At 44.4% G+C, this 26,406-nt stretch overlaps 2 protein-coding genes across 2 annotated transcripts; one reads left to right on the plus strand and one right to left on the minus strand.

Annotated features, from left to right (window-relative positions):
* Positions 1-18,179: 18,179 nt before the first annotated feature.
* On the plus strand, positions 18,180-19,824 carry LOC146186867 (uncharacterized). The gene is made up of 3 exons (XM_084608129.1): positions 18,180-18,308; positions 18,984-19,338; positions 19,627-19,824. The coding sequence occupies exons 1-3, from the start codon at positions 18,217-18,219 to the stop codon at positions 19,822-19,824; spliced, it is 645 nt and encodes a 214-aa protein (XP_084464255.1). The 5' UTR covers positions 18,180-18,216.
* Positions 19,825-20,680: 856 nt separating this feature from the next.
* LOC146186868 (uncharacterized) lies at positions 20,681-25,493 on the minus strand. Its single transcript, XM_084608130.1, has 3 exons — positions 23,956-25,493; positions 22,573-22,703; positions 20,681-20,717 (listed from the first exon to the last, which is right to left on the minus strand). Exons 1-3 carry the CDS (start codon positions 25,234-25,236, stop codon positions 20,681-20,683), a joined length of 1,449 nt encoding a protein of 482 aa, XP_084464256.1. The 5' UTR covers positions 25,237-25,493.
* Positions 25,494-26,406: the final 913 nt, after the last annotated feature.

Below are 26,406 nucleotides of genomic sequence, written 5' to 3' on the forward strand. Positions count from 1 at the left end.
ACTAAATTTGCGCATGAGCACGGTTATCGGAGCTCAAGCATCCAAGGAACGGCATCTCATATGGAACACAAATTAACGCTGTGACACGGAAGGTATGGAGCGGGGCAGATGCAAAGAATGGAACTGAGGCGAACGTGAAGCCCAGATAAAACGATAATTGAAGAGAACCAACAAATAACATGGCTAAAAGCGAAAATGAAAGCATGAGACCAATAACAAAAACAACAAAATAGCGCGGGCATAAGCTCAGTCTAAAAAGCAAGGCTATATACGTCAGCGAAGGTAAAGGCGATAAAGTAGAAAAAAGGATGGAAAACATGAATAACAACTAAAAGACGCTAAATGAAAACTCAGAAATCTAATCAGACAAACCGAAAAAGGCAACTAAAAGGACTGAAAAAAAAATCATACGCATAGAACATGGTAAAACAGGATGGACTAAAGAAACATACCACAGATGCACGAAACCTTATGGCAATAAAACGATGGGGTAAAGACAGAATTGCTCGAATAAAAAATTACGACAGCCGAACGCGGAACTAACCAACATAGGCGAAGACTAAAAGAATGCACAAAGCAGGTCTAGGCGGAAAGGAATGAAAATTCTTTTTCTAACAGCGCAAGTGAAGGAGTGCTAACGCACTCATGTTTTTGCTTGTTGATAGCGGCGGCACGGACTGCAGTCTCGACAGTGGATCGCCAAATTTCCTCTCCCCAATGTTCAAGAAACCATAAATTTTGGCTAAGAACACAATCAACATACCCGCGAAATCATTGAAGCCGCCGCTATCAACGAGCAAAGACATGAGTGCGTTAGGACTCCTTCACTTGCGTTGTTAGAAAAAGATTTTTCATTCCTTTCCGCCTAGATCTGCTTTGTGTATTCTTTTAGCCTTCACCTTTGTTGGTTAGTTCCGCGTTCGGCCGTCGTAATTTTTATTCGAGCAATTCTGTCTTTACCCCATCGTTTTATTGCCATAAGGGGTCGTGCATCTGTGGTATGTTTCTTTAGCCTGTCCTGTTTTTCAGTGTTCAGGCGTATGATGTCTTTTTTTTTCAGTGTCCTTTTACTTGCCTTCTTCGGTTTGTCTGATTAGATTTCTGAGTTTTCATTTAGCGTCTTTTAGTTGTTATTCATGTTTTCCATCCTTTTTCCTAGTTTATCGTGTTTACCTTCACTGACTTATACAGCCTTGCCTTTTAGACTGAGCTTATGCCCGCGCTGTTTTGTTGTGTTTGTTATTGATTTCATGCTTAATTTTTTATTTTACCCATGTTATTAGTTGGTTCTCTTCAATTATCGTTTTATCTGGGCTTCACGTGCGCCTCAGTTCCGTTCTTTGCATCTGCCCCGCGCCATATTTTCCGTGTCACAGCGTTAATTTGTGTTCTATATCAGATGCCGTTCCTTGGATGCTTGAGCTCCGATAACCGTGCTCATGCGCAAATTTAGTCTTTGTGTATATAAGGCGCGTATCGCCTGTTTTCCAAAATAAAATTGTTAGTGAGCGTATATGTGTGTGTCCTCCTCTTCCTGGTCCGTCCTTTGCTAGCGTTCTTTCTCTGACCAAATGTGTTCCCGCTAATGTTGCTCAAAACAACTGAGGGCTGCTGAGAGTCGCGTAGCCTAGACTGCGGCACGTATCGTTCTCGAACCTTTGCTCACTTTCAATTCATATAGTATCACAAAAAACTACTGCTAATGCTCTAGATTGTCTTCACATGCTGAGAGAAGTTTTTGCATCTGCTGCCCGTTCTTTTACATTAATATGCACTCTGGTGAGTTAAGATGTTTGCTATGTTAAGCGTATGTGAGGCGCGTTGTTTCGGACTCAACGTAAAAATAAAAATGCTTCGAATGAAGCGCCGTCTATTTCGGTTAAGATAAACGTTCGCGCCGATTGCGAACCAGGGTAGCCCGCATTGCTCTCACGAGGTATACACGAGGAAATGGCAATGAGAGGTAAAAAAATGCTGCGCGCTCTTACTCATAAAGCCCCCCCCCCCACCCCCTTATCTCTCTCCCCATCTAGCTTATTAATTTTTATTTTACTCCAGATAGCCCCCTTCTTACCCCAGATGGCTTCAATGCAATGTCGCGCAGAACAGCGGGAGAGCTGTCCAGCGGAAGAGCGTTTTCTCCTCGGCGTGGAAAGGGCAGGGCACTAGCTAGAGCCTACATTGCTATGAGATTAAATGATCACAAATTTCGGCATCACGCGTGTCTCACATGCTGGTGGCAAAAGTATGCCGGCTCGTCGAAGTGAAGCTTGAAAACTGCGTCGCCATATTTTATATACACGTGCATATAACACGCGTTTTTGCGGTAGAAAGATATGGCCATATATTAGCGCTACGTGCTATGCCTGTGGTGTACGGAAATGCTTGTAGATTGCAACAACAACTTCATTGTAAATGGAGCGAGATTACATGGCTAGACTGCTGGAACCTTCTAAATATTTGGAGCAGCATGGAAAGCAAACAAAGAAAAAAATGCTGCCGCTGTGAGATAGGCGGCGAAAAAAGTACGCTGTGCCAACGCCATTTTTAAATGATACCCTTTGAACAGTTTTCATGCTGTCAATATTCGGCTTTATTACTTCATGCATAGGGCAGTAATGGGGCCCGTGGACTGTATAGAGCAAACAAATACCCCCCCCCCCCCCCCCGCATAGCTATCCCTTCTCATAACACTTGTAATATGCCCTGTTTCAATTTAACTATAACGAACTAAAAGAATAAGAAGATGTGATCACTGTGTTTAGTGCAAGAGTGATGTATTAGTTTGGCAACACACATACAGAGCACAACCATAGTTATGCATGAAGCTCGAACAAGGAGGTAAATAATAATTAAGAGACTAGTCTGAGATACCCTCTGACACGGCCTATTTTCCTCTCCCGCAGTGGGTAATTTCAGAGATGTAAGGCGATGGTAATGATGGAGGTGGAAAAGGATTTTCCTCGTTATGTCATCTATTGTTCCTGTTGCTGACTGTTCAAGGACGGAGGAGTTCACAATAGATCATAAAAAGTAATATTTTTCAATCCCTAAGCAAGTGCAGTGGGGAATTATGGTTTTTTGCAGATCAAGAAGGTCTCCCCAAAACCTAAATGAAGCCAGGTGAGCCGAAGGTCCCGTCCATTCATTCAGGTTTTCTCTCTTTCCGTTATTGGAGTTGCATATATGAAGCAAGTTGCAATAAATGGGCCCCCTCCTTATAGAATCGGCGCCAAGGCTCTCGTCTGCAGCCTCCTTAGTGCTGACCTTAATCCAACACTGCTTCCAGTTATTCTTTCCTTTGTAATGTGGCATCAGGCAATGCACAGATATGATCCTGTCGTGGGGCCATAGAAAAATTGTGAACTGATATGTGCACCAGAAAACCCAGTTAATCGCTGTGTAAAGTGCACGCATGCATTTAAGTTTGAGCAAACAGTTTCAGGCGTGAGGGAAATGCGTCAAGGACTAGAGGCATGTGAAATGCGTTCTACACTGCTTGAAGATGCAATGCTTGTGTATGCCCACTATCATTATCACCCAGCAAACAAGTAATCGCAGGAGTTACATGTAGTCGCATCAAAACGAAAGCAGCAAATAGTACGTTCATGCCCATCGATGAACCTAATGGCATCGGAGATACCTCAATTGGAGCACCTTAGCAAAGAAACGCAGCTGAATAGCTACTTGATATTGTAAGAGAAGGTTTAATCTACACGTCGAGGTCGGCAAGGAAGCGCACGATGATCAAACCAGCACGATGATCTGCGCGATCACAATTCCACAGACTGCTTCCTCTTCATCAGCGTCTAGCAAAAAGGGCTCATCTTCTTCTTCACAATATCAATAAAGCCGAGTTGACATGGGGTCTGGTAAAAGTAGAGGCATTAATGCTAAAATTTTGAGAGGTAATGCATGCAACTCGATAACAGCATCATATCAGTATAAATCCTACATCACGTCATTTGTTGAAGTAGTTGTGTAATATACACTTCAACTGCACAAAAGTATGTACAAAAAAATTGGATTGTAAATAAAGTGGTTTCCTGAAATTTTTTTCTCTTGGGTTTAACCAAATATGTTCTTATGCACAACATATTTACATACACTTTACTAGGAACCAAAGTGTTCATATCATGAGGCACAATAGTGTGTGGTTTGCCTGCTTTCGCAGGTGTAGCCTCCCGGCATATAATATTTTCTTGAGAGGGGGGGATCAAGCCAAATGAAATCTTTACAAAAAAAACCTTATGTGGTGACATGTTTAGCCTATCACATACAGAAGTTGTGCTCAGTCGTCTATCAAAGAAATATTTTTTAGGCGTATATCCAGCAGGAAATAAAAAAAAAACTACAGAAAAGTACTCTTAAAGTGACAGCTGAAGAAGGATGCTGTGACAGTTCAAGATATAAACGAACGAAAGGGCAACAAACACAATGTAGTCAAGCCTGAACCGGCCCATATACAACTGGGAAAGGTAGCAAGATATCTTCAAGTGTGAACAAGTGCAAACTCTCTTTCCCCCTTCCTTCCCCCCTTCTTCTTCATGAGGACAAAATGTACAATATGGAACAGGGGTGTGAAAAGAAAATTGGCAGACCCACGTACACTACCTGAAGAGCCAGCACGCATGGGCAAACAGCTTATTCCCAACTGACTGATTACTTGGATGCAGTTCATTTATGATACGTGCAAGCTAAAGCATCAGAATTTCAGCAATATGTATAGCAATTCCTATGTGGGAATAGAGGCTGGATAGTTGCCAAGGCTGGCAATTAAGGTTTATTTTCATCACCTGCAGTTTGCCCCTGTTGTTGCTGTATATTTGTTCCACAGGGCATTTGTGCTGCCTTACGAAAGCACTAGTTGTCGGGTAAATGCTTTATTTTCTGCTGAGAAATTACTGTGCAATTAAACACATTATTTTAATTCAAGAATTGCAGAAACAAAATCAAAGCATATTGAGTAATGTGTTTAAAACAGAAGCTGGCATGACATTAACAGAACTAAAGGAGAGCATTGGAGTGTTTTAACACCAGTTATCCTAGCTTTCAAAAAAAGCTTGTGTGCCTATAGCTAGCCCACTAGCTAGGCGCACCAGCTGTGGCTGTTGAGGGTTGCCTGGGAAGCAGTAGACTATTTAAAAAAAAAAAGCTTACAGAAATGTTTGCACCCAGGTGCCCTTTATTTCGCACTTTTTTCTCATAATCTTAAATGGGAACAAGCACAACACGAAAATTTTCGCATAACAGCAATTCCACTGCAATGCTCTCCATGATGTTCTTCATGTGCCCTGTGTGAGAGATATGCATGAGAAGCTAGTCAAATGATAGCTCTGTTTGGAGGTTAGTAAACAAAGTTATGTAAATCGTGCCTTGATGCAAACATTGCACGTAACTATATTTCTAGACTACTTACAACGTTAGAATTGATGCTTTGTTCCTCAGGCCTATAAATAAAAACTGCAGACTGTGTTTTTGCTAATAGGATAACTACGACAAATGAAAAGCCATTGGAGGTATGGCAGACTAAAGCGCCTCTATACTTAATTAGGACAGACAACTGAACAATTTTCAGTTGCTTTCACTAGCCTAGGCCACTCTGTCTTATTTAAAGGTTTGATTGCATTTAAGCTTTCCTCTCGGGGTCACCTTCAAATGAAATTGTCATGACACAGTGGTGGTCCCATAAGACCGACGTCCCCCCCCCCTTTTTTTCTTTTAAGAAGCATTTTGTAACAAATAAAATTTCCTGCTGGTTATATTTTGAAATCGAGACAATGACCTTGGAAGCAGCACAGTATTATTCAAGCTGTAATATTTTAAGGTAAATATAAAAATGATTACATATATGAATATCGCTCATGCATGTATAACAGCTGCATGAAAAGAATAAGTTAAAGTAAAAAATTTTGGTTGTTCACCATTTATTGTTTAAAAACAGAGCACAAGCATTTCACAGACAAAGGCAACTCTTTTCGCTTCCCCTAGAACCAAACCCTGGGGCTGCCGCTGCCATGACATGTAAGGGATTGATTACTCGTACATTTAAGATGTATGCGTGACATGGACTTTGTCATGCTTAGCCAGATCATAGTGACTAGCTTGAAAGTTACTGTGCAAAGAAAAGAGACATCAGCTTTGGTCACATTGCACATTGGAAATGCATACAATAGCATGTAACAGTGCTCTCCTGAACAAACAGGCAGGAATTCTGCAACCTTTTTATCTACAAAGACAGAGCCATTGCTTCCAACATCTGCTCGCACTCCAGAGATGTGCCTATATAACTGGCCCCATGATTACTATTTAGCGTTCTACTAGTCAATATACCTTTTCACTGACATGTTGAAGAATGTGTTTTACATTTGTTAGTGCTGTTATACAGATTCACGAGCTGTGCTAGTTGTATTTTGTCCAGCTGATTTCTAGACATAAAATTACATTGTCTTCAATATGAAGTGAAGTTTCTTGATTGCCAATATATTCTTTACAGGTCAGGCTATATTGAGACCAAGTACATAGACTGAGCTAGTATAAATAATGTCAGTGGCATATATGCAGTGCTGAATTCAGATGCATGATATTGGAGTTTGTACGCCCTTGGGATCATGATGAGGACAGGCAGCACGGAATGCTATATGCACCATGGCTGTTTACTGTTTGCTTATGAGGCGTACGAAAAACCAAGTGGTTATGTGCCTTTGCTCTGGAAGGCCACAGTATAAGGTGGAACCGTTGGAGAGGCATACTCAATATTTTGGACCAAAATCTGTTGCAAATGTCAGAGAACACTGTGAAGCACCCATACGAAAGTAAAACTGGTGCTTCCTGATTGTGACTTTACTAACATCTTGATATGTGTTCAGGCATTTCCTTAGTCTAAATTAACCCTCATAGACTGGCTTTACAATTGACTCTATTTTCAGGTGCTCATTGGCTGAGACATAAGATTGGACGCTATGTTTCTACAAAGCCTTCAGGTGTTGACTGATTTAGGCATGAGATTTGATGAAAAGTGTTTACAACGCCGTTAATATTCAAATTTTCAGTCATATCTAATTGCTACTGCAGGTTATCCACTTCTTCAAGTGAATTACAAGTTCCGCTTTCCAGTTCCACTTTAAGCGCAGATTTTAACAAATGCAAAAAAAACCTCCCTTCCACTCTGTGCTCAATGGCCAAAAAAATTCTTTCCATTGGTGCCTGTAAGCACAGAAACAAGGCACCCATTGATATTCATTTCCAGGTACTATAGGTTCAATTTAATCTATTGCGGTCAATTGAATTCAGTTTATTTCTTCTAGATGTGCGCACAATCTTGAAACGGCAAAGCGGGTGAAAACTACTTGAATAGGACTGTGCACCGAATTTGCAGTTAATTTTTTTTTAAGTCCTTCTAATAAACCACAAAATGAAAAGCTGGCTTAAAGAAGGACTAACTCTACAGAATAGTAAGCAATGTATGCAAACTGCAATGAAAAGAGGCAAACTAGAGAAGCATCTTTAAGAAACTGCATGTAGACAGTACAGTATAAAACAAAACTGTATACTGCATAGCTGCGATTGTAACTAAAAGCCCCGCTTGCAATATGAACGGCCTATGATAGGTATAAAAGCACAGATTATGTGGCAATATTTGTTAACTAATTTTTTACACTGCACAGGAGTAAGTGAGTAATGTATAATGAAAAGAAAGTTAAGGAGTTCAGCAACCTTTGCCTACACATAGTGTTCTGCGCTAACACTGGCAGCAATCACTGCAGCCATGGGAACGAGACACGACTAGCACAAGTTTATTTTAGCACTACGTGTTCTGCGCTAACATCGGCAGCAATCTCTGCAGCCATGGGAACGAGACACGACTAGCACAAGTTCATTTTAGCACCAAGAAAATATGGCATATGGGTGACAAGCGTTTAGAATATACAGTAGCCGTGCTTTGTGGTTACTGCAAACAAACCTCAACAGAATTTGCGAAGGCACATTTCCAGGACGAAACCTATGATGCCACAGAAAAAGATGAAATGGTAAGCCGTTTAAGTGTATGCGCAGCATGCGTGCGTATGTTCGCACATAGCTTTACAGTGATATTTCTGGCATTTTTCTGACAAGTAAAATAATGAGGGTGAATGTAATGGGGATTCTTTTTTCAAAACCATAAGGCAAAAGATAACATTGCTAATTACTAAGTGGTGTTACTACCTTTTACAACTAAAACTTTCAGAAGTGATTTTGGTTGCCGACTAGTAACATTTTCAACCTAATATAGCTTCTTTTGTTGTTAGTTTGCTTTTCGAAGAACAAAATGCCATGTATCGACAAGCATCAAAAACTTGGAAAAGGCCATGTTGAAGTTAGGCGAAAGAACACCGAGGAAAAAGAAAGGGCACCTGTGGCTTGCATCTTTCACTGGCATCCTTTGCTGTGTACTGAAGTTTGCCTCTTTTCATTTTATTTAACTCTGTATGCATTCTTGCCTGTGTTCAATTCGCGAAGTAACTGGGGGACTATTAGCAAGACACACTTTGAGGCCAATGTATGATGATGTGGGTGATTATACAGTGTGCATTGCAAGTAGACATACACACTGCTTCCTGTACTTTGTCCTGTCATCACCTTGGGTAAATTTCAAAGGTCTTGATGCAAGTGCACATTAGGGATACTTGTTGGCTAAACAAAAGAGTAAACTGTGTGGGGTGAAAGCAAAATAAGAATTGCTTCCCTGTACAGTGGCATTTATTTCCTACTGAGCTCCTCCTTTAGCAGAATTTTTTTGCCAGACCCACAGGACATATGGTAATGTGTTGTGTAAAAGTATTCACGGCAGGCTAAGTCGACTTATATTGCAATCAACAATTTTTGTTGCATGCAACGCAGTGTTGTAATCGTCTTGCAGACTTTCCAGAGAGAAATGCCCTTCTTGAGTCCCACACTTTAAAAACACACAGCTTGACTGTTTGTCCATTTCCATAACTAAAGAAAAAGTTCACATATACAACTATGCCACGTTAACATAGACCCTGCTAATATGGACATGAATGACTCTTAATACGAGCAGTTTTCCTGCAGATGAAACTTTCAATGCATTTACGCTTCATTGACATGGAAGTTTGGTACTTGGACAATAAACAAGAGCCTATTGGAGCCCTGTTACCCATGTATTCTTCATTAATGTGCAAGGCAATGCTTGCAAAAAAAATCGGCACTCTGGTAGCGAGGTTTATATTGTAGAGTGTGAGGTCTTTCAAGGCTCTTTCGTTTCAATAGGAAAGTAAAACAGAATGAATCACATCGGCTGTTACTCTGAAACTTTCATCATACCGTTCCACTGTGCACAATATTTTCTGAACCCATGAACTGGGAGGCACACTGAATTCTTCCGATCACACTGTCTGGCTCCCGAATCACTTTTAACCTAGGCACAGTTTGCTTGCCTCGGATCACCATGGCGTAGTGTTTTGTCGTGCTCATGGGGTCTCGTCAGCTACAAAATGAGTAGCGCTTCAGTAGAGCTCTTGAGTGCTTACATGGCCACCACCGTAAATTTGAATTGGCCTTTGCTCGCATGGTTCGTAGCGGCCGCCGCATTGTCTGTCCACTTTTCTGACTTTTCTAGTATGCCTTCGCTGATTTATCTAGATGTTTCTACGCCGAATTTATATTGAGCACTGTCGAATGACGCGCATTCATAGTTCGACGACCGATGAGCACGATTTCTACTATAGACGAAGCCATTTTGCTTTATTGTTTTGTGGGCGCAAGTCAGCCCAATAAATAGCTATTAGTTGCAAAAGTAGCACGCACCGGTCCCATTGATGCCAAGGTATATGAGTGCAGTGAGGTTAAAAGACAAGAATCTGTATTGGCGACATTCACCAGGCGTTAATATTATGAATGCTGAAAGAAACATTCAAAAAGGATTTATATGATGGTTCGGACATGTATACAATACAGAAAAGGGGTACAAAAAAAATCTAGTGGAGCCTGAACCAGCGCGTACCCGGTAAAGATAACAATTATGGAAGAGGGTCTACCAATGATTAGCCTCAAACAAATACAAGCTCTCTTTTGCCTTCCACCCCATTCCCTTAAAGGAAAATTAAAATGAAATATGGGACAGATGTGTGAAAAGGAAATAGAGACTCAAGGTGTTACCTGAAGAGAAAAGCAGTTCACTTACAACTGATTGATTTCTTGGGTACAGTTCAGTGCTGTAACATGCAATCTAAAGCATGAGGGTTTCGGCATGAAACATGTATAGCTATTGGCAATTGCTATGTGGGAATAGAGCCAGGGTAATTAGTGCCCAGACGGCAATTAAAGTATTTACATTAGCTGCAGTTTGCCATGTTGTTACTACATGTTTTTTGCACAGGGCTCTCTTCATGCTGCTGCTTTGTGAAAGCATTGATGTCGGTTAAATGCAGTTTATTTTCATTTGAGAAATGTTTCTGCAATAAAACACAATATTTTAATCCTAGAGTTCCTGAAATCAATACTTAACATATTATGTGATGTACTTAAAACAGAAGGTGTCTATGACATTAAAACAACTAAAAGAGAAAAAAAAAGACCATGCAGTGTAATATATACCAGGTGTCCTAGCTTTCAGAAAATGGATGTGCCCTAGCCCAGTGAATTAATCCAGCTGCGGGCTGTTGAGAGTTGCCGGGCCTAGGCTGGTGTTTCATTATTTAACCTTAAAATGATTAGGGCTATATAGTCAACATTTAAATTATTGGCTTCAAGAACAATTAGTATCAATAAGCAAGTAGTAAACTGTCTTCCAAAACAGCTGACAGAAATGTTTGCACCAAGGTGCCTTCTACTTTGCATAATTTCGTTTTCTCTGTCTTGAACGGCAACAAACCCAATAAATAAAGTGTCTGCGTGACAGCAACTCCTCTTCAATGTCCCGAAACGTGGCTCAGACAACAAAATTGGCTTTTGTCAGAAGTGCTCTCCATGGTGTGGCTTTGCATAATGTGGGTGAGAGATATGTGTGAGCAGCTAGTCATATGGTAGCTCGATTTAGAAGCCAGCTATGGAAATCATACCATGAAGCAAACATTGCGGACAGCTGTTTTTCAGCACTATCTGCAACTTTAGAACTAAAGCTTTGCTCCTGGGGCCAATAAATAAGTCACTAATTAGTTTTTACTACCTGCAGAAAAACCATGGCAAATGGAAAGCCACTGGAGACTAGGGCAATCAACTCTGAATAGTTCTCGGTTGGATTCACTAGCCTAGACCACTCTACCTAATTTAAGGTTTGATTGCGTTTAGCCGGGATACTTGGTATGCATGGTTTTTCTGGCATCTCTTGGGGTCAGCTTCAAGTGAAACGGTCATGACGCAGCGGTGGTCTTAACTGATATGGTGGAAGCTGTCCTGTAGTCTCTCATCAGATGCTTTATATTGTAAGGGGGTGCATGCTTCTGGGCTCATGATGAGAATAAGCAGCACTTTGAGTCCAATGGTTTGGTTTGGCTTGTGGGGTTTAACGTCCCAAAGCAACTCGGGCTATGAGAAACACCGTAGAGGTGGACTCCGGAAATTTAGACCACCTGGGGTTCTTTAACGTGCACTGCTATCACACAACACACGGCTGTCTTGCTTTTCACCTGTATCTAAAAGCGGCCGCCAAGGTCGGGATTCGATCCCGCATCCTTGGGAACAGCAGTCGAGCGCCGTAACCACTGCGCCACCCCAGCGGGGACTTTTAGGCCAATGTATATGAGATAACTAACTATAATGTGCATTACAAGTGCACATACACACTGCTTCCTGTACTTTCTCCTGTCATTAATTTGAGTAAATTCCAAAGGGCTTGATCCCAGTGCACTGTAGGGATAGCACGTGGGAAAAGAAAAGAGGAAACTGCATGAAGAAACAAGGAGAAGAAGAATTGCTACATAGTACAACTGCATTTATTCTTTCCTACTGTCCTTGACCTTTAGCAGTGTTTTTGCCAGCTCCAGAAGACCCATTTTAATCCGTTGTGTAAAAGTTTTAAGAGCAAGTTAAGCCGACATATTTTCCACTGAAAAAATTTTTGTTCCATGAAACACAGTGTTGTATATATCTTGCACACTTTGCAAAGGGAAATGTCCTTCTTGAGTCCCACAGTTTAAAAACACACAGCTTGGCTGTTTGTGTCATTACCGTAACTAAAAAAGAAATAATTTCACATATACAGCTGCACCTCGATAAAATGTATTTTTGTCACCCATGTATTTTTCATTAATAAGCACAGCAATGCTTGCAAACAAAACTGCCACGGTGGTACCGAGGTTTCTGTTATAGTGTGTGAGGGCTTTTAAGGTTCTTTGTATTTGCGTAGGAAAGTAAAACAGACTGAATTACATGGCTGTTAATCTGAAACTGCCATCATACCGTTCATTGCACTGTGTACAATGTTTTTGTGAATTCATGAACTGTGAGGCACACTAAGACCTTCAGCTCACACACTCTGCTTCCGAAATCACGTTTTCTTATGTTAAAATAGTTAGCTGTAAGTCTCCACTGCAATGCTTGGCAGCTCATTTGCTAGTCATTGTACAAAATGACTTACGCTGCCCGCTTAGATTGTAATCATTCTGTTATAACCTTATGCTGCTACACTCTACATAGGTGCAAAGCAGAGTAGTGAATCTGTGAATGCAAACAGCAAATCCAATCCAAGCAGAAAAGGAATGAATTCAGATTAAGTTACATGTGACCCTAGTGTCAACAAGTCAGGTGTAACAACCATGCCTCAGAGCTTTCATAGTGGATAACATCAGCATTAGAGAACCAATACCTATGTGATAATGGTCAACACACGATGAAAAGATAAGGTAATTAATCTTTGCAAATGTGGTATGAGACCATGCACAGTGGTGGCCATACAGCAAATGTAAACTGATAAGTGAGAAAACCCAGTTGATCACTTTGCAAGGTGCAAAAACGTTTAGGCGAGCAGCAAATGCAACAAGGTCTAAAAAAAACTATAATGTATTCTACACTGTTGTAAGGTTCGCACACGTACATCATCGATATCACTCAGTAGGCAAGTAATCACATGCGTCACAGCAAAATGAAAGCAGCAAATAGGCACGGACATGAGCATCGACGACATCTGATTTTGATGGCATCGAAAATATCTCAATTGGTACCCCTTAGCAAAGAAATGCAGCAGAATAGCTACTCAATACCAATGAAACTGAGTTGGCATGCAGTCTGGCGAGAGTAGAGCTGTAAAAACAACAAGTATGGGATGTGATGTGTGCAACTCCATAACAGCATCATGTCAGTATAAAGCGTACATCACATCATTTGTCTAAACAGTTGTCCAATGAACTTAACTCATCCAAGTTACGCAGGAAAAGAGCAAATTGCCATAATTTCTTCAATCGGTTTCTTTGTTTCTAATCAAATATGTTTTCATGCTCAACATGCCTTAGGTACCCCAAAGTGTCCATATCATGAGGCACAAATGCATATGATGTGCCTTTTTTCATAAGCATAACCTCCCGCCATACAGTACATTTTGTTTTGGTATCGCGTCTAAATAATGTTTTTTAAAGACCTGATATGGTGATAAAGTGTTTAGCCCGTCATATACAGAAGTGTTCAGTCGACCGATTCATCGCATAGATATTTATTGCAGACATAGATGCACATAGCTAGCAGGAAATAAAAATAAACCGGAAGGTGCTCTCAAAGTGACAGCTGCCGTGAAAGTACACGATATTTTCAGTGTACACAGTGCCATCGAGTACCCATATCAGCACAAAGCGCAAACCGCGGAATAGTGGCATATTAGTAGCTCGAAAGCCGTGCAGCTAACGGGAAGGGCTAGACAAGCGCAGCACATACACGGACGACGATCAACACAGGTGATCGACACGTCGCGGAAACAATGTCGGGCGCTCGTTTCTGTGGCGGGCACTGCGACCAACGGAAGGGGTGCCAGACTAGCTGTCACCAAGTTAATTTCAGCATTAGGAAAACACAGTGTGTGACGAATTTTGCAAACATGGACAGTGCTCTTCCTTGCTAGGAGGCAGTCGCTCAAGTCGTAAACACTTTCTCAACACATGCACGGGCACTTTTCGATGCGCGGAGGAGCAATTCGTGCGCATGAAAATCAGCGTGCTGGCCCTCGGCCGTGAAGATCCTCGCTGCTAGCGATAATCATAAACACAACAGGACACCGGTGCGACTTAGTACACTTCGCCGGTTGGAAGATCACTGTCTTCAGCTCAGCGCAGATGACAGTGGCCCATATGATCTGACTTGAGGGGAAATCACTATCGATAGGAACACTAGTATTAGCAATGCGCGCTAAGTATATTGGTTTTTGCGGCAAAGCAAAAACCAGAATCTACGCTTCGTTTCGCATCGCTGGCGGCCATGTTGCCCTGGCGAGATCGGAGAGGAGGAGCCGGGACGTCGCCTACACCGCAACCAATAGCTGCAATCTGGTTGCCTTGCTGATCATCACGTACGGGCAAAAAGTTGAGATTGAGTCAACGTTTCTGCGGACGAAGGATGCGGGTGTGCGCTATTGTATGCCCCTCCGGACCGGCCGTCTCGGCGCGCCCACATATGTGCGGACCGGGTCTAAAAAGCAACCGTACAGCGGCCTTTAAACCGGTACACGTGTACGTTTACACATCTCCCGCAAGCTAAATATCTCTGATGTCCACGAGTTTTGGTGAATCTGGCCCAGCGAAACATACCCATCGGCCTATCGTAAACGAACCTTTTTTTTTCATCTGTACCCCTTATGCGACGTCGCCCTTTTGCAGTCGAGTTTCTTGTAGCGGTTGAGAAGCTATATACAAAACGGTGCTTTCCGAGAGGACAGCTACAGGCGCACGTGTGCCGCTGCATGCAAGCTCTAGGGAACAGAGCACGCACCAACGAAGATGTGAACGAGACAACGGCTGGATACCGCCGGCCGAAACTATTTCTTGACGTCCTTTGGCCTATTCCTTTTTCGACCAATATTTGAGAGTCGCATGACACACACAACATCTAAACGATGGATCATATGCGTGGTACGCCAGCTGGCGTATCGTGATGTCACGTGCGAGCCTTTTGCCAGCACACCATACAGCACAACGTGGCGACATCCGTATCACTCGCTGTCAAACACAATCTCTAGATTTTGCGAGAAATACCCCTAGCTTCTGAGCGCATACAAATGAAGAACCTCACTTTATCAGCCAGACTGCAGGGCAGTGTTCTTGTACTGTTTTACTGTACGCATCTGAGATGAGCTCACCTGAAAGATCTATGTGCACTGGGAACATGTCGTCTAAGCAACCTGCAATCTGTCAAGGCATGTCTTTATTTTGATAAAAATGCAGCTTTGTCGCCAGCCGAAATGCACGCCCGAGACATATAAATTTACCGGAAGATTCTGCGCATTCTGTTCTGTTTTTGCTAGCCGTGTCACTTGCTATGCGAGGCTGAAGCGCCCAGCGAAATATGAATGCGTGAGGGAGAAAGTACAGGGCCAGAATTATATTCAGAAAAGCACAAAAGGGCGCGAAGCCCCACAGCGATTGCGCGTGAAGGTTAGGGGCTTAGCACTGCAGGCGAGCATCCACTGTTAGCACACAATGCAGGGGTACAAATGGTGATTCGATGACCATGTTCAGGACCTTCGTGCGCGCGAATAGCCCCCGCATAAACGACAGTGTACCTGGGCGTAAAACACATGCACTCATAAGTAGTGCTTTCACGAGCGTACATGTCATGTCTTGTCACCTAAAAAAACAAGCCGCTCAGAGCACTAAACACAACAACCCTGGATGCCAGGAAGAGGGAGGAGGGTGATTTAATACATTCCTTGGTAACGCACGTGGGGCGGCACTACGCGGGACTATCTGGCAAGGAGCAGTCGGGGCATGGAGGTCATCTGCTCGAAATACAATCAAAGGCTCACCACCGTTCGCTCACGGGTGCACACACTACCCCGTGGCCATAAGAACTTTGTAAGATTTGTCGGGATTACACCAAGCGCCTTAGAGACCACAAGCACTGCACTGCAATGAGAAGACCTAGGTGGCGTAATATAGTAGAGAACACTGCACATATTGCCACACGATATTCACAGCTTAGCGTAGCCTAATGGTCGATCACACAGGAAGAGAGTTACGCATGTCTCAACAAAGCACTGTGAAACAAATTCCAATTAAATTTATTCAGGAAAAGAAGGACAGGAATCACGACGTCATGAACTACCGCAATACATCGCATCTATTGTTTGCTCCGCTATGCACTCCGTCGACGCTTCGGCCCACGCCAATCCATGTGCAGCAATTGAGTGCAAGAACAAGTACTGTCGACGAGCCGCATCCCCTCCCGCTGCCGACGACGCCCCCTCCTTTCCCCCGCCGACCGTCCCATCGCATATCGTTGTCGTGGATCGCCGCACTGGGATTGGCGGGAATACCCACTGTGATGTACAGTGTCCACACGCGCTGTCAGAAAGCGCTCGGAAAGAGCCTAGAAAATAGTCGAACGTTAAGTCGTCTCTCAAAGCGCCCTTTCTGTATTGTTGTCCACCCACCGGCTCTAATTGTTCCAAGGTCGCATAAGCCGCGCGATATTCTTGGCGCGAGTCAGGTGTATCTGACCGCTAGCCAAAATAGATGCACATTGAAAAACACACATACCACTTGGTTGGATAGAAATAATTGACGTGTCCCCATCTCAAGCAAGATAATTTCGCCCTTCTCCACTTTTGTAGAGAAAACAATTGCATTGAAAAAATTTCCCGGGTTATACACATCCTTGACAGTCCTCACAAGACATTTTCCGTATCAGGTAAGCCATGGCAGTCAGAGAGCCCTATGCACGCATGTAAACATAGAACACAAGTGTAGCACGTCAAGCGTTGCACGGCAATGACTCCCTCAGGACGACAGCTCTGCTTGCTTAGGGACTACGGCGTGAGACATTACTGCTTCCAAACAATACAATTTATTTAGTTGCTACTGTGACGAAACTTCGAAGATGGCGCCGATCCCTATAGCTCTACGATGACCGCCGTCAGTTCGCCTGTCGGCGCCGATCCTCCTGAAAAAAAAAGGTTATATATCAGAACACTGCAAAAAGCATGGACAACAACATGACTTCAACAACATGTGCATGCTTTTTGAAACGTGCGGAAAACCCAACGACAAAATAATTGCTGTGCAAATTGGAAAGCATGGCGACTCCTGCATTAGTAGTTCCTAGCTCAGTTTCGTTATCAGCTCAGGAGCTGACATTTCTAGGTTCAGCGCAAGAACGGCAATAATATGGCATGTGTTCTCATGCGTTGTGCATAAGGCGAACCTTTTTTCGTGTTTATCGCTTGGCCGAAGCGCCTTAAGTCCGTATTGTCCGTTTTGTTTTTTTGCGCCCAACTCGCCCAACAGCACGCTATATAAGCTCTTACATACCTCTAAAAAAAACAATAATTCACGCGCCGCTTGCCGCGCACAAAGAGGCGATGAATCTCCAACGCCAGCACGCTGTCCGCGAAGGAATGAAAGCTATCATTAACATTTGCTGGATTAAACGCTCATGATCCCGAGCTTACCTCTGCTTTGTTCTAGGATCCATCGATTGACAAAATTGAGAATTCGCCAGTGCATGGTATTGCGGGCTGCGCGGGCGACTGGCGGCAACGTCAACAACACGACGGCCGTACAACGCCCACGCAGCCACTCCACAATAAGTGCCAGGGTGGCAACAAACCTGTCGGCATCGCCCATGGTCCGCACCTGCAAGTAAATAAACACAGATATGAAAACGCATGCACAAATGTTACTCATCCACAAAAGCGTACCCTGGTAAGGTCGTTAGTCCCGACCAGGACGACGATCATGGGCTTTACTGTGGCCACCCTGCGCAGCCGATTGAGGATCTGCTCTGCTCTGGCGCCCGGAATAAGAGTAGGACTTTCTGTGCGGTGCAAGTGTTAAGAAGACAATGCAGGTTCGGTACGTAGTGTGGGGCTCCGCAGCCCCTTTAGGTGTTTTAAACCGCGCGCGCTTCTTTCTATTTGTATCGTGTTTGCACGGGCAGCGCGAGTGCGCAGGAGCAAGCAGATAATCTTGCGGGTGTGACGTTAGCGGCCACAGACGAGGGTAGATAAGCGCGTCGGAAGCGAGGCTCGGGCTTCTCTGCCCCGGCGGAGAGGCCGGCGCGGTGTAACCGGCGAGCGTCATGGGCCAGCAGGGTGTGCTCGGACGACTGAAAGAAGATTGCGGACTCGAAGATGGAAGCAGTGCCTGCAGGAACAGCCTAGGCGTATTCCTGTGAGTTGCTGTCCCGCGAGGAGCGATCTTTCTCGTGCCGCCGTTAGCGCTTTGGCCCCATTGCTCGTTTTTTTCGCTCCGCAGTTTGTTTTGTTTCGCCGCGGTAAGGCCCTGACATTCTTTCCGCTTTCCGTTGCTGTTCTATTGTCGCGCTCATGAACAGCCTGTTCTTAGCGAAGTAGCGCCTTATGTTTCTTTGTTCTGCTTTTTTTTTTATCCGGAATAAACCGGTGTTTTTAAGAAACTGGATTTGTCACTCGTCGGGCGAGACCAAGGCTCGCGAACCCGTTTTTTGAAGGCGAGGCCTTCAGTAGATAATAACCATTATTTACCCTTCTGCACATAGAAGAAGTAAACAGAAAGCATTTTTACCGATGTTTCTGTGCCTCATGCCAGAAACCGGCTTCGCTAAACGCATCAACATACTATCCCCAGTTAATTGGTGATGGTGTAGCGAAGCGGGAATGTTTTGAAACATCTGCATCAGAAAATAAAAAAAAAGACTGAGAATTTGTAATGTGGTTTCAAAAGCAGGGAGCTGACAGAAAATGTTGATGAAAATAAGTGTACTTACCGCGGGCTCGAGGAAACATTGCCCAACTTAGGCGAATTCCACTTAAAACAGTGCTTTCGTGTGTCGCAGAGAACCTTTAAATACTTGGTGGAATCACGCAGGCGTGACTCGTCTCGACAGGACACGAACATGCGGGCTGCAATCTCAGTCGAGAAGCGAGTAGCCATCGGACTGTACCATCTGGGGTCAACCACAGAAGATAGAACTACTGCGCATCTATTTGCTCTCGGCCGGTCAACCGTAAAAGAGTTCTACAGGGAGTTTTTCAAGGTCCTCCTCGAGAATCTGGAGGTCAAATGGCTACGCATAGTACGTCGCGATGAGATGGCAGAGCACGTGCAACAGTTTCATGCTGTCCACGGTTTCCCGCCCGCCGTCGGTACCATTGACGGCTGCCACTTCGATGATATCGCCACCAAAAGAGCATGCTGCCGACTACTTCAACTACAAAGGGTGGTAAGTTTTTTTTTTCAAATATGATCCCTTATTTTCAACCAGTTCGATTTAGATTCTCAAAAAGATAAAAAAGAGCCAGTCGCATGATTTTTCGTGTCAGGTTCTTCATTTCTGGAAGAAAATTTTACCTATGCAGTCAGTTCCCTACCTAGAGTTATTGTATCGAAAGTTCATCAAAATGTAGAAATTCTATCTGCAACATAAATTTCATGGTTATTGATTTAGTTGTAGAAAAGATGTCTGTGTACACGGTGAAGCATATTTTATTTTTTTTTATTTCCATTCAAGCACAGTATTATCCTCCTGGCACTGGTTGACCACCACTACCGCTTCCGTTACATAAATGTCGGAAGCCCAGGCAGGTGCCACGACGCCCATGTGTACGGCCGTTCGCAGTTCAGCAAAGTGGTTGAAGGGGAGCTGTTTCGTTCCCCTGTGGTGCTGATAAGAAACACATCTGTGAAACCAATAATCTTGTGTGACTAGGCATTTCCGCTCATAGCCAACTTGCTTAAGCCTTATGCAAATGCAGGAAACGGCACTCCTGAAGCAGCATTTAACTATAACCTCTCTAGAACTAGGAGACTTGTAGAAAATGCTTTTCGGCGGTTGAAAGCTCATTCACGTTTTGCTCTCAAAAGAAAGGAATGTAGACTTCAAAACGCAAAGCAAGCGATCCGAGCTGCCTGCTTGCTTCACAGTATTTGTGAAATGTTCAAGGACAGTATTGAGCTGCAGTGGGAGAAGGAAGCGAGTGGACATGATGCCGCCAATGGGCAACACTCTCACATTACCACAGTAAGTGATGTGCAAGGCGAAGTGGTGCGAGATGCTCTGGCCAGTTTTTTCTGGAAGCAAGCGCAGTTCACAACTTAACATGCTGGTAGTCAGTGATGCCTATGTGTGCTTCGGCGATGCACAGGTTTGCCTAAAGGCACATTCACGTTTTTGTCACTTTCTACAGTACGCACAAAATACCCCTGTAACTTGTCTCACCGTTCATTGTTTTAGTGATGTGCAATACTGTTTTCTGTGTAGAAATGTATACTAAAATAAAAGTCAAGGATGAAGGCCCATCGCTTCCTCTGTATTGTGGCGAGCTGCCAGCGGCAAGAGCGACGATGCAGAATGTGTTCACTTGCAGTTGTTGCTCAATGTCGCTTATTCTGTCCGCTTGTTTGTCGACGGTTAACTGCAAGGCTCTGTGTTGAAAGCGACGATGCGCAGGAATACACAAATATGCTGCGAGCACTCTTTTCCAAGGTCCTCCACCAGATAATTGTGTTGGCAGGTTCTCGTGACTGCTTGCATGACAATTCAGGGGATGGCACATTAAGCTGCCTCAGGACAGTCCTCTCTGTGTAATGTCATACCACTCCCTGCATTGTCCCGTTCGAAGGGTCATTAGAATCGGTCAAAGCCAGGAAAAGTAGCTTCATTCTTGAGCTGCATCCGAAAATAGTGGTGTGAAGCTCACTAGTGTAATAAACATTTCAAATGATTTGCTCCCTTACGGCCGGCTACATTTATTTATTTTATTTGTTTAAAAGTTTGTCAAGGACATCGATGAGCCGGTTTTCACGAATGGCAGCACGTTCTTCGAGAGCTAACTGCCCATACAAAAATTTCCTATGGTCAGCTATAGAAAATCCTTTGTATGGTCGGCTATAGAAATTTGGCCCAAATATCCATAGCCGCTTTCTATAGTCTGTTCTACAGAAGTCTTTAACCTGTTCTATAGACTTCTGTCTCCCTATGTACTGCAGTTCTTAGCATTTTCTATGGTCGCATACAAACGTTTATGGCCAGCTATATAAAATTTGCGCGCGTGTATGTATGTATGTATGTATGCATGTATGTACGTATGTATGTATGTATGTGTTGCGATCTACCGGCCAAAGGCCGGCAGCTACGCGATGAAAACCAGGCAGATTCGCAGAGCGAAAAGACGACGCTTTATTTCCGGCTCGGAAATACATAGAAGGAAAGAAAGGAGGGGAAGAAGGAAAGAGGGACTATCTACGCATGCGCTGGTTATCTGCAGCATTGTTTTCAGCAGCATTTCCTTCCCCTAATAGCCATAGCGCTCCACTGGCTTTCTAGTTCTTGTGGACCGGCGTAGCTCAGGAACAGGCCCTTCGGGAAGGTCGTGAGCCTCGTCTGTCTAAGGTCGCAGGAGGCGATTCTGCAGGGCTTAATACTTCTCTGCTTCCGTCGGTGTCTGATGAGCGTTTTCGGATCTGGTCGACATGACGTCGAACGACTCCGTCCTCAGTAGCTACAGTGACTAGACGGGCACCACTCGTCGATTTCACTTTGCCTGGTGTCCACTTTTCTCCTACGCCGTAGTTGCGCACGTAGACTGCGTCTCCCGGGGTGAAGTACCAACTGGCGGAATCAGTCTCTGAATGCTTGGGCATTTTGTAGTTCCTGGGAGGAAAACACATATCTAATTTTGTACGCAAACGGTATCCCAGAAGAAGTTCGGACGGAGTAGAGCCTGAAGCTTGTGGCGAATTTCTGTAGTTACAAAGAATTCTCGCCAGAGCAGTTGTCAACTCCACGCCTGGCATTTTCTTCAAGCCCTCCTTGACTGTTCTTACGGCCCGTTCCGCAAGACCATTGCTCTGGGGGTGATAAGGCGGGGTACGAATATGCTCGATTCCATTTTTCTGTAGGAATACCGCAAACTCTAACCCAGTAAAGGGTGTACCGTTGTCGCTAACTATGGTGCGGGGCAATCCAAACCTGCTAAACAAGGTTCCCATGCAATCGGCAGTGGCTTTAGCGGTTGGTCGAGATACTGAAATGGCTTCTATCAAATTGCTGTGTGCATCGACAATTACCAACAACATTTTGTTTCCAATAGTCCCTGCATAGTCTGCATGCAGCCGTGACCACCTCTCTCTTGAAATCGGCCAGCTGACAGGATTCCTAGGGGGCATGGGCAAAGCCTGCACACAGCTTCGACACTTCGAGACCAATCTACAAATATCTTGATCTAAACCGGGCCACCAAAACTTAGCCCTCGCCCTTGTCTTCATGGTTGACGCACCCTGATGAGACTCATGTAGCATCGTCAACAGTTTCTCACGCGCCGCACTTGATATCACCACACGATGTCCCCAGTACAACAGCCCCTTCTCCACAGACAACTCATGTCTCCTTTTCCGGAATTCCGCCACTTCCCTGCTGTCACCTTCTACAACGAAGGGCCATCCGTTAGTCACGTACCTGCATAGCTCTTGCAAAAGCCCGTCAGCTGCTGTGAGCGCTTGAATCTCTTGGTGGGAAACCGCTGGTTGGTCCCATTCGTCGATTATAAGCACCATTTCCGACAGATCTTCTGTTTCCGCTTGCGGCTCCTGCAGCGATTGAGGCAAACGGTTAGAGCGTCAGAAATTAGCATCTGCTTTCCAGGTTTACAAATGAGCTTGTACTTGTATGCCCCTAGCAAAAGCGCCCAGCGCTGAATTAGGGCGGCAGCCATGACAGAAGTTTGACGATCCTGTCGGAGTAGGCATAATAAGGGGCGGTGGTCCGTTACAAGCGTGAACTCCCGGCCCAACAGGTAATCGCGAAACCGTGTCACGCCAAACACCAGGGCTAAAGCCTCTCGCTCAATTTGGGAGTAGTTTCTCTCAGCTGAGGTGAACGTCCGTGATCGGAAGCCAATTGGCCTGTCTTCATCATTTATTCGGTGGAAAAGGGCAGCACCGACACCGTAAGGTGAAGCATCGCATTCAACATCAGCTCCAGCTGCGGATTAAAGTACGTTAGCACTGGGGCTGAACACAAAGCATTCTTGGCCTTCTTAAATGCCGCGTCTTCGTTTTCGTGCCAAACCCATTTTGCACCTTTTTCAAGGCTCTACACGGGTGCAAGCATAGTGGAAAGATTTGGCAAAAACTTGTAAAATGTAACCATTCCCACAAAGGATCGCAACTCGGCAACATTTCGCGGTAAAGGGGCTAGCCTGATTGCATCCACGTGCTTCTCGAGGGGGTGTAGCCCTTCAACATCAATACAATGACCAAGATAAGTCACCGATTGTTCGCCAAACTTGCACTTGTCATAACTAAGTTTGATACCGTTCTCGCGGAAACTCTGTAGCACCGCTTGCAGATTTGCGTTATCAGCATCGCTGCTCTCTGCTACCAGGACATCGTCTAGATAAGCCTGAGTCCCTTTTAGTCCTTGCAGCACCGATTCAATCTTTCGTTGGAATATCGCAGGCGCTGATGCGATGCCAAACGGTAACCTGTTGTAGCAAAAGAGCCCCTTGTGTGTGTTTATAACTGCTAATTTCCGCGAGTCTTTATCTAGCTCAACCTGATTGTAAGCATCGCGAAGGTCTAAAGTACTGAATTTTTTTCCTCCACATAGATTTGCAAAAATGTCGTCTATGACAGGCAAGGGGTGCTTCTCAACCTCGCACACAGGGTTTAGTGTAATCTTAAAGTCCCCGCAAATGCGCACTGTTCCGTCCTTCTTCAAGACTGGCACAATGGGCGTTGCCCATTCAGAATGAGGAACTGGTGATATTATGCCAGCCGAGACTAATCTGTCAAGCACTTTAGACACTTTATCACGAAGCGCAAAAGGAATTTTCCTTGCCTTTAGGAACCTGGGGTTTGCTCCGGCCTTGATGTGCAGTCGGGCTGGCGGACCTTTCATGAGACCAGCGCCTTCAGTGAACAGGTCGCAGTTTTGCTGGAGCAGCATCGGCACGTCTTCCCTGGCTTGCTTTGATACGGAAGGCTTCGAATACATGGTCAGCACCTGAATGCGTTCGTCTGTCAATTTTTTCAGCAGGTCCCGACCGCAAAGACTGGGGCCATTGCAGTCTAAAACCGTCAGACTGCATTGTACTGTGGTACCTTCAAAGGAAACTGGCATGGTCAGTGTACCGAGGAGTGGCAACTTTCCGAGATAGCATGAAAGCTGTACTTCCGACTTTTGCAGCTGCGGCCATTGATGGGAGTGCACTTGGTAAATGCTTTTGGGAATGACGCAAACAGGGGAGCCGGTATCAATATCCATCATTATTTCGATGCCATTCCATGCAAACGATTTTCTGATGGGGGGTATAAGAGAGCGCGTGGTGGTCAAGGACCAGATTTGGGACGCGCTACTATCCCTCTCTTCGGTTTCTGGCGTCTGTGCTGTTAGTGCTACCGTCCTGGTTGTCTCATTTGCCGCACACATTCGCGCTAAATGCCCTGGCCGTGCACACTTAAAACATTTGCTCTTGATTAGTCGACAAGCCATTGTATTATGACCGCGCTTACCGCAACATTTGCATTGTTGCACGCCCTGTGACTTCGTGCACGATTCGTATTGGCCAGAGAGCTTTAGCAATCTCGCTTGTTCTTGGTCAGTAACAATCCCTTGCGAATCGCGTTCAGCGTTCTCTGCGGCGAGGGCAAGAGCCTCGGCTTCTTCGAGATTCAGATTTTTCTTCGCTAACAGCTGCTTCTGCAGATTCTTGGATCTGACACCACACACAATACGGTCCCTTATCATTCTGTCTAGCATCGTTCCAAAATTGCAGTTGTGTGCCATCTGCCGTATTGCCACAATGAATGCATGTACAGATTCCCCTTCTTGGTGGCAGCAATTGAAGAACTTGAAACTTTCAGAGATTTCATTCGGTACCAGGTCGTAGTAGCTGCTTAGCGTCTCCACAACTTCTCTGTAGGTAAGGTCGTTAGGCTTTCGCAGTGCTACCTTCGCGTTCAAAATTTCTATTGTCCTTGTTCCAAGCGCCGCTACCAGCAGGGCTCTTTTCTTAGCATCGTCTATCAGATCATTCGCTTCGAAATAAGCTTGAACCTTGACAAGGTACGGCTGCCACTTATCTTTTTCGTCTTCGAATTCCGGTAGCCTGTGTGCCATGGCTGTTCCTTGGCGGTGGGTTCCTTCTGCGTGACTGTCGTGCTTGGGCGTATTGCTGGTTTCCTTGCTGCAGCAGAGTCCTCGTCGCCACTGTTGCGATCTACCGGCCAAAGGCCGGCAGCTACGCGATGAAAACCAGGCAGATTCGCAGAGCGAAAAGACGACGCTTTATTTCCGGCTCGGAAATATATAGAGAAGGAAAGAAAGGAGGGGAAGAAGGAAAGAGGGACTATCTACGCATGCGCTGGTTATCTGCAGCATTGTTGTCAGCAGCAGTATGTATGTATGTATGTATGTGCGTGTGTTTGTGTATGCGCAAGTGTGTATGTGCATGTGTGTCATGCTCTATATCTTCGGTTTTATTTTCAATTGGATTAATAAATAACTAAAAATTGGCCAGCAGCCCCCATGACTAAAACCATCATATGTCGGAGTTACTCACTGCAGGCGTATACTTCCATGCGGCGACTTTGCTCCCACCAGTTATACCAAGATTGTGACGTAATCCTTTTGTCGTACAGAGTTGTAGTTGATGGCATACGGTTTATCGTTTCATACAGCACACAACTCTTAATCAAGCTGGAGTACAGGTCACGCGAGGGATTCGAACCGACGATATATGTACTTTCATATAAGGGTGTACGCCTACTGGTCTATAGCTTTTGGTATATACAATACTCTATAGCCAGCTAAAACAGGTTATATGACTTTCAGTCTGTAGCTTTAGAAGCATTGACATTTCTATAGACGGCTAAAGATAACTCTATGGCTACTAGTCTATAGCTTCGAGAACATGCACTTTTCTATAGCCAGTTAAAGCAGCTTATATGACTTGCAGTCTGTAGCTTTAGAGGCATTGACATTTCTATAGACAGCTAAAGATAACTGTATGACTACTAGTCTATAGCTTCAGGAGCATACACTTTTCTATAGCCAGCTAAAGAAGCTTATATGGCTATCAGTCTGTAGCTTTAGAGCCATTAAAATTTCTATAGACAGCTAAAGATAACTGTATGACAAATAGTATATAGCTTTCGGAGCATACACTGTTCCATAGCCAGCTAGCAGCTTATATGACTTGTAGTCTGTAGCTTTAGAGACATTCACATTTCAATAGACCGCTAAAGGTAACTGTATGACTAATAATCTATAGCTCCAGGAGCATAAACC

Source organism: Amblyomma maculatum, chromosome 6, assembly GCF_055883805.1.
Source record: "Amblyomma maculatum isolate TAMU_Amacu chromosome 6, ASM5588380v1, whole genome shotgun sequence".
NCBI classification, from domain to species: domain Eukaryota; kingdom Metazoa; phylum Arthropoda; class Arachnida; order Ixodida; family Ixodidae; genus Amblyomma; species Amblyomma maculatum.